The 9,142-nt window shown below is 41.9% G+C and overlaps 1 protein-coding gene across 2 annotated transcripts in view; it reads left to right on the top strand.

Moving 5' to 3' along the window:
• Nucleotides 1-9,142, top strand: part of LOC134189821 (uncharacterized) — a 34,109-nt gene that overhangs the window by 22,491 nt on the left and 2,476 nt on the right. For both annotated transcript variants that reach the window (XM_062658226.1, XM_062658219.1), the window contains exons 28-33: nt 355-798; nt 1,954-2,103; nt 2,174-2,237; nt 7,781-7,815; nt 7,879-7,963; nt 8,380-8,426. In XM_062658226.1, the coding sequence (XP_062514210.1) occupies nt 355-798; nt 1,954-2,103; nt 2,174-2,237; nt 7,781-7,815; nt 7,879-7,963; nt 8,380-8,426 (825 nt within the window). The remainder of the gene's footprint in view (nt 1-354; nt 799-1,953; nt 2,104-2,173; nt 2,238-7,780; nt 7,816-7,878; nt 7,964-8,379; nt 8,427-9,142) is intronic.

Here is a 9,142-nt window from a genome sequence, read left to right as displayed (position 1 = left end):
CTGGATATTCAGAAGCAATCTCATCTTTCTGGAAAGTGATACATAGTAGCTGCATTTTAATTCATTTGCTTGGCACTTGATAATTAATAATTTACTTTGCTTAGACAAAGAACAGTAAATTACATTGTTGCTAGTGTTTATGTACTGACCACAACGACGGGCATTTTCCACAGGGCAGGTTATGTTATTCGTTCTGCGATAAAATCGTTTGTGGAAGCTGAACTGTATTTTTATATTTACAGACACGTTTAGTTGATATAATAATGATAAATTTAACTGTTTTTGTAGTAAATCAATAAACACATTGAGGTTACCAAAGATTGTTTCTCTTACGTTCTTTGAAATTTGTTTTAGCGTTTTGAAGCAGAGAGGGAATGTGAAAAACGGACTATTGAGGAAAGACACACGACTGAGTTAGTTGAAGTAGAAAGAAAGCTAAGGGAAGTGCAGTCTGATTCGGAAATGGAGAAAAACGAGGCAAGATCAAAATTGAGCCAACTTCAAGAACACTTCAAATTGGAACTAAAAATGAAAAATGAACAAATAGATCGTCTTGTAGTTGAAGCCCAAGAGACTGCCATTGATACGAAAAGAGCTCGAAGTAATTGTGATGATCAGATTCAACAAACTTGTCAATTGCTTCAGAAGAAAGAAGATGAATGTAAAGAGATGGCTGAGTTAGTAGCAAACATGAGATCTCAGATGGATCAAAGCATGAGAGAAAGAGAGCAGATTGAAAGAGAAATGTCAGAGGCAAAAGCCAGTCTAGAGAGTATGACATTACGGAACAACAAGAAGGTAGAGTAAGGATCTGCAATATGTGTAGTTTGTTTTCTTCATGAAGTATTTTATGCCTTTGTGCACATGTGCAGCGAGGACGTATGGTAGTCTGCCTGTGCTCTGTGTGTGTGTGTGTGTGTGTGTGTGTGTGTGTGTGTGTGTGTGTGTGTGTGTGTGTGTGTGTGTGTGTGTGTGTGTGTGTGTGTGAGGCTGTGGCTCAATTGGTTAGAGAGTGCGTTTGGGGAATGGAAACATCCAGGACCTTGCAGGATTGCAAGTTCGAGTCACAGTGATGGTGAGCTATGACATGATTTTCTTGGACAAGAAACTTACACACAATTGCCTCTTTCTACTCAGGAGTATAAACGAGTACCTGGTCTTTGACTGGGGTGGCAAAGGCCTCCTACTGCGACAAAGTCCATGAGTGACTGGGGTCTGGATGCCCACACCACAGTTGGCATCGCCGTCGATGCTCATGCGAGCATTGGCCAGGCTCCAGGACATTGCTTAGCACAGCCCATAGCTTCTACTTAGTGCACAGGAACTCAGCCATCTGGCTGGGGAGCATTACTGTTTAATGGCAGCTCCTTATCCATTTGCCATTTTTTTGCCATGTGTGTGTGTGTGTGTGTGTGTGTGTGTGCGCGTGCATGCGTGCGTGCATGCGTGCATGCGTGCGTGCGTGTGTGTGTGTGTGTGTGTGTGTGTGTGTGTGTGTGTGTGTGTGTGTGTGTGTGTGAAATAGGCTTTTGTTTGCTTGTACTGTTTGTTCACTATTGCTGCAAGTTTAGTACATCACGTTTGTTTAGATGTGTTTACAGTTAGATATTACAATCATAGTTTATAGAACAAGAGTGTTAGCCAGACTGTCAGCTATCTTCATTAACATAATATCTCTTTGCATTTGCAATTAGAATCAATCTGAATTAGAATAGCTAAAGAGGTGCCTTAGTCATTGGTGGGTGGACAGCTGGTTGCAGTTGTGGTACATGCATATATACTTGTTGAATTTGCTGATGCATTTGGCAGGAGGCATATTATGTTTTAACCGAATTTTATCTTTATCAATTTATACAGTATAGCACATGGCAATGATCAATAAGTTTCATGAAAATGATAGCATTTTTTCAGTTATTATTTTGAGTATAATATCATTGTATCTTGTAATTGTAGGTGGTGGAAAGTCAGCGGCATGAGCAAGTGAAAGCTCAACTAGAGAAAACCAAATTGGAACTAGAATCTCTCAATAGCCAGGTGACTGTCAACAAACAAGAATGGCAGAAAAGACAAACTCATCTGTTAAATCAGAATGAGTCACTGATGGTAATGATAATTGTTGAAAATACTTTACTCATGCAATCATGGTTTGTTACAAGGTGCATTATTATTATAGCAACAACTGGCAGATGCTAGAAAGAAAATTGAGGAGCGTTCAACAAATCAGACAGAAGCAGAAGGTTTGTAGATGTTTACTGTTATCGTTTACAATAATACCATTCAGTCGGCTGGCTGTAATCAAGTGCAATTGTGTATTTATTGAGTTTTAGTTTGGTCAAATCTGTTTAGTTTTGTAATGCAGTGTTTTGCTAGATTTAGCAATTCAGGCAATTTATTGATTGGGTCTTGATATTCAAGAGTTTTGTTGAAATACATATATGGACTTATATATATGCAGAATCTACAAACTGTTGAAACATTGTTCAGACTAAGTCAGCATTTTGTGACTAAAAATAGTAGCTTCTGCATTTTTGCTTACTTAGTCGTGAGCCTTGTGTTTGCCTTCGGTTCAGGTATCCTTGAGACGGTGCATGATTATAGAGACAAGACTTCGACATCTTGAAATTATCCAATCTTATACTGCCAGATGAAACATGTCAGCATATGGTGCATCACTTTTGTGGTGTAGTGTTGTGCATTCATTGTGCAGGTAGTGGTAATACAGTTATTCGATATACAGTCTACGTTACTACAATTGGCGACGAAGAGGGCTGCGTTCATCGGTAGCATCTTAGCGTTTTGATACTACTCTCGAAGACTGGCCCACTTACGTGGAACGGGCTGAGCAGTTCCTGAAAGCAAACAAGGTGAAAGACGAGAACCTTGTCCCAAACGTTAATGACCTTGATGGGCAGTGCGACTTACAGTTTATTGCAGAATCTGGTTGCTCCGCAGAAGCCACCATAGATGTCCTACACCGACATAGTGACAACCTTGACAAAACATTTGGCGCCAAAACCTTTAGTCATCGCGGAACGTTTCCGTTTTCATAACAGAAATCAAGGTGCGGGCGAGATGATCAATACGTACATTGCTACTCTTCGGAAGCTAGCTCGGACTTGGGATTTCGGACCACAGCTGGATGACGCCATCAGAGATCAACTAGTTTGTGGTCTTAGCTCCGCGGCCATCCAAAAGCGATTACTATCGGAAGCAACACTTGACTGCAAGAAGGCTGTAGAGATTGCAATCGCTATGGAAGCAGCTGCTAAAGACACGCATGAGATGATGGGTCAGCAGGTTTCGCCGAGTGCAGGAAGCGTTGAAGACGGAGTTCATCGCGCAGAGGTCAGCCATATACCCACTTAACTACGCAGGGGTAAGTCTTGCTACCGTTGTGGAAATACAAACCACCTGGTGCCCGCCTGTTGGCATAAGGAAACTGTTTGTGCTTCCTGCAAGAAGAAGGCTCACATTTCTGCAGTGTGTCGTCCAAGGCCTAAACAGGCACATGCAGCAGCTACATCTGTAACAGGTGAAACCAAGTACGTTAGTGAGCAGACGGATTCAACTGTTGAGGAACACGAGTGGAGAGTACTAACTCTCAAGCACACATCTAGCCCTCCAATACTAGCACAAGTCCAGTTGTCAGGAAAAGAAGTGACGATGGAAGTAGATACAGGAGCATTAATATCTCTGATGTCCGTACAGCAATGGAAGAGTCTGGGAATTCCCAATGACTTAGATCCAGTACGCTGCACTTTACGCACATTCACTGGAGAAAGTGTCGTTGTTCTAGGACAAGTACAAGTGCAAGTGAGATATCAACAGCAGGAAAAGACTCTCCCCTTGTTGGTAGTGAAAGGGTCAGGATTTGCCTTGCTCGGGCGAAACTGGCTTAGCCAAATCAGATTGGACTGGCACGGAATCTACCTTGTTAGGGATTCAAGTTCTTCTCTTCAGAGTATCCTGGACAAACATCAAACCTTATTCGCTCCAGGTTTGGGTTGCATGCTTATTTCAGCCTCCATTAGTTTGAAGCCAGGAACAGTGCCAAAGTTATGCAAGTACAGATCTGTACCGTGTGCTCTACCTAAGGCAGTTGAAGAAGAGTTGGACAGATTACAACGAGACGGTGTCATAGACAAAGTGGATGTGAGTGAATGGGGAACCCCACTTGTGTGTGCTACAAAGAAAGACGGCTCTATTAGGTTATGCGGGGATTACAAGGTTACTCTGAACCAATGCAACCAGAGGACCTTTTTCATCAATTATCTGATGGCAAGGAATTTTCTATTCTGGATTTATCCCACACTTATCAGCAGATGCCTTTAACGGAGGACTCTCAGGAATACACCACCATTAATACTCACAAAGGCCTTTATCGCTACCTACAAATGCCATTCGGCATTGCCTGTGCACCGGCTAAGTTCCAGAAAGCTATTGATCAAGTTCTGCTGGGCCTGAAGGGAGTTGGGGCATATATGAACGACATCATAGTCACGGGAGCAACTAGAGAACAACACCTTCTAAACCTCGAGGCGGTACTGAACTGTTTTGAAGAACAGGGTATTCGTCTACGGCAGGATAAGTGTCACTTCCTGCAGCCATCAGTTGAATTCCTTGGCCACCGCATTGGCAAAGACGGAGTACACGTCTCAGAAACCAAGGTGGAGGCAATCTGAAACTGTCCTCAATCTGAAATGTCATTCAATTACAGTCATTTCTCGGAATGGTGAACTACCATAATCGATACATTCCAAATCTATCGTCTCTCCTACAGCCTCTCACAGCCTTATTACAAAAGGTGAGAAATGGGTGTGGTCAGCGGCTTGTGAACAAGCATTCCAGTTAGTCAAGAAAAGCGCTTCTGTTTTGGCTTTCTATGATCTACGTTTGCCACTACGGGTTGCAGCAGATGCATCAGCATATGGCAATAGGTGCTGTATTGACACAAATTATGCTGTATTGACACAAATTATGCCTCAGGGTCAGGAACGGCTGGTTGCTTTGCCTCGCGCACCATGACATCTGTGGAACGAAACTATTCTCAACTAGAGCAAGAAGCTTTAGCTATCATCTAAGGGCGTGTCTCCACTAGGGCTTAAACATATTTACAACCTGTTTAAGTCTAAACATGTTTACGAATAATCGTGTCTCCACTAGCGATAAACCTGTTTAACTCTAAACCTAAACAAGTTTTGCTAAACATGTTTCAGAGGTAGTCTAACGAAAGTGGTTTAGGTTTAACGGTCACGTGATATAAACGCGCGTTCCACAACGAAGGATGTTAGTTCTTTCACGGTTTTCTTTCTTTCTTTGGAGACTATTGGAAGAAGATTGCATAGACTGATGCAGAGTGTCAGGAGAGAGCCATTTTGATGAAGACAGAGACTTGTGTCTGTGATCGTTTTTCAGACGACTAGAAGACGATCTCCGACTGTCTGGTGCACAAGAAACGAATTCGTGCGGTACAACAAAGTTCCGGATAATTCTTTTAATAGCCGAGAATAATGGACAAGTGGAGACGCTGTCTACTAAACATGTTTAGAGTCTAAACGTGTTTAACGTTAAACATGTTTAAAGAGCAATAAGTGGAGACACAGCCTATGCCGTTAAGAAATTTCATCAATACATCTATGGAAGACACTTCGTCTTGATTACTGACCACCAACCACTGATGACCATCCTTAGCCCCAGTAAAGGCATACCCTCCATGGCAGTGGCACGGTTGCAGAGATGGGCCATCACTTTAACCTCGTACTCGTACACCATGGAGTTCAAATATTCAAAGGACTATGCCTCAGCAGATGCTTTGTCGCGGCTTCCCTGCCTATCAAATACCAAGGAAAAACCTGAGGCTACTATTCACCTCAGGGATTTTGATAACCTCCCAGTCACAGTGAAACAGTTAGCAACAGGTACCCGTCGTGATCCAACCTTGGCAAAAGTTCTGCACTGGACTCGATTTGGATGGCCTTCTCACTGCTCTGATACAGACGCCAAGTCTTACCTTAACTGGTAAGATGAATTGTCAGTGGCACAGTATTGCTTACTACGGGGCACAAAAGTGATTATTCCTGTCAGCTATCGTGACCGGTTACTGGAAGAGCTGCACGCACAACACGTTGGTGCCAGTCGCATGAAAGCTCTAGCAAGGAGTCATTTCTGGTGGCCACATTTGGACAACGATATTGAATCAAGAGCACGCTCCTGTGCCAGCTGCAAGGAGCATCAGGATATGCCAGCTTCAGTACCATTACATCACTGGAAGTGGCCAGCTACCCCTTGGTATTGTGTTCACATTGACTTTGCTGAGATCAATAATACTTATTTCCTGCTTCTCACTGTGCGCATTCAAAATGGCTAGAGGTGGCGCATATGCCTTCAACAACGAATGCCACAGCTACCATTCACACTTTGCGGAACATATTTTTTAGTCATGGTCTACCAGTCCACCTGGTCTCTGACAATGGGCCACTATTCACCTCAGCAGAGTTTGAAACATTCATGAAAGAAAACAGCATCTACCATATCCACACACCACCTTTTCACCCCTCATCAAACGGGGCAGCTGAGAAGGCGGTACAGACATTCAAGAGGGCTTTCCAGAAGGACAGTACCATTAAAGCACAAACTAGCAAATTTCCTCCTCAGTTATCGAACCACTCCTCATTCAGCAACAGGCCAAGCACCATGCACCTTGTTAATGCATCGATCTATTTGGACAAGGTTAGATCTCGTCCATCCAAGTCTTACAGACGTGATCTCCTGTCATCAACAATCTCAATGTCTTTCCCATGACAATAGCCAACCTTTGCGGAGGTTTGCGGTTGGGGATACGGTTTTGGCTTGAGGCTGTTGCACAAATCAGGCCAAGTGGTCCGAAGGAACTATTACGCAAGTATTGGGCCCACTGACGTATGAGGTCTATCTACCTGATACGCAACTGACGTGGAAACGCCACACCGACCAACTGGTACATTGCCCTAGCTCGACTGCTAGTCCCACCAATACAGTGACTCTTTGGTGCCTTCCCCGTCAGTTGCCCGTCGTCAGAAGACACTCACCATCTCTGCAGTTCTTACTGGAAACTCACTTTCTACGTCGGTCATCGATCAACAAACCTCTGTTACTCCTATGGCTGCATCCACAACCACGGATTTTTCGGAAGACACCAGAGTCGCCTCAGACCCAGTAGAAACAACGGCAGACAGTAACTCATCTACTGCGATCACCTCAATTCTCAGAAGGAATCCAGTTAGTCCTATTGCAACATCCGCCTTACGTCGGTCCACCAGAGTATCCCGACCACCTGAGAGACTTGACTTATAGTATTTTTTTGTCTCGTTGTGTTGTGTTGGTTCACAACTCTTAGTCTCTAGTGAAGTTTTTCCTTCCTTTTATTTTAGGGGGAAGTGTGGTGTAGTGTTGTAGTAAAATTTTGTATATGATTATTTAGAGCAAGCGATTTTGAATGGAAAGCAGATCAAATTCCATTAGTTTGTTTGAGATGTGTTTCTGAATCAAAATTTCATCAAGCACTTTTCTTGTCCAGCGAAAGTGGGCCATGGCTTCACTAGATAGCGTTATTCAGATGATTAAGTATGCATGGTCAACTGCTTGCTTTTCTATTTACTGTGGTTGTCATATACTACATATGTCATACTATTTACATATGTTATACTACATATGCCAGTCATGTACATGATGTTTAGCATATCTGCATGCTCTTAGAATTCTTGCTGTTTTTTGACTTTTGTTGTATTTTGTCCAAATTTAGTGTCATTGCAGAATGAGAAAGTTAAAAAGCTGGAGGTATGTTTGCTTTCTTGAAGACTCATGTGTTTATGAGTAGTTCAGAGCTGTGTGATTTGTTAGGAAGAAAACACAAAGTTACAGAATAAGACACAGAGATTACTGAAGGATCGCGAAAGGATCAATCGAGTGTGTGTTACTATGGACGGTGTGTGATGATTAAGTTAATGAGTACATGACATGATATAGTGTGCATGGACAATTAATGAATGTTTTGTGTTTTAATTTTGTACTTCTATTTTTGATAATGCTTGTACTCGAGATGTTCTAGAGCCAGTGGTAATTAATTAATCAGATGAGAATCGACGTGTGATATGTACACGCTGCACTAGACTTCATGTACTTCAATGATGATTGTATAGAATTACTTAATGCATTTAAAAATGAAAATTTTAATATTCCATTTTGTAAAGTTTTCTGTAATAGTTTAAATTAATTTTTTTGATGTCAGGCTTACCTGCCAGGTTAGTGGGCGCCCAGATAGGGGTAAAGACCCCACTTGCTCATCATGGAGGGGCCTAACTACACATTTTTGAATGTATTGTAAATTGTTTATGCTTTTAGATGAATTGGAGGAATTCAAACTACAAGAAGAAGAAAAACGAAATCAGGTACAGTGCAGTGTACTAAAGATCATGCAATCGAGGCGAGAAGTTTTCTGTCGCAATAGACAGTTGGACTTGGATTCTAATTTGACTATTTTGGCAAATTACTAAAGAGTTATCTGATTAGCCACAAGCTAAATGTCTTATTTTGTTAAAGAAAGCGATAGATCGGCAGTATTATTATAAAGTGGATGGGAACAATACGACAAGATAGCTTACAGCTGGTTTACATGCAAGACCAGTCTACATCACGTACATGTTTCTGGGTCATCCAGTTACAGTAGTGATTGTTTGAAGAAGAAAATAACTGATTCTGGATTGTTCAAGAATACAATTATGTTAGCATTTGTCTAATTACAGATTCAACTAATAAAAGTAGGGCAGATAACTTTTGACTAAATGTCTACTTAGTGCAAATTTTACAGGACTGGAGATAGCAACTTAATTGTATGTGTACGGTGTGTTTGCATGGCATTGTGGTAATTAACCTATTAGAATATATAGATAAGGTTTGGCGATTGGTAAAATAGCAGTGCAGGCTTTGAGATAAGGTTTGCCTTTCCAACTTTTGTTGGCAAGGCTACACCACTGCTTTAGCATGTGCATCTTGAACTTGTGTGCTACGACTAGAAAGAGTGAGCAATGCTGATGCACTTTTTAAAAATGCATATGAGGTGTAGACTTCAAAGCTTGTACAATGGATAGAGGATATTTGGGTCAGA

The sequence above is a fragment of the Corticium candelabrum genome, chromosome 1, assembly GCF_963422355.1.
Source record: "Corticium candelabrum chromosome 1, ooCorCand1.1, whole genome shotgun sequence".
Classification (NCBI taxonomy): domain Eukaryota; kingdom Metazoa; phylum Porifera; class Homoscleromorpha; order Homosclerophorida; family Plakinidae; genus Corticium; species Corticium candelabrum.
The sequence above is the reverse complement of the archived record's forward strand: the minus strand, read 5'-3'. Positions and strand labels throughout refer to the sequence as shown.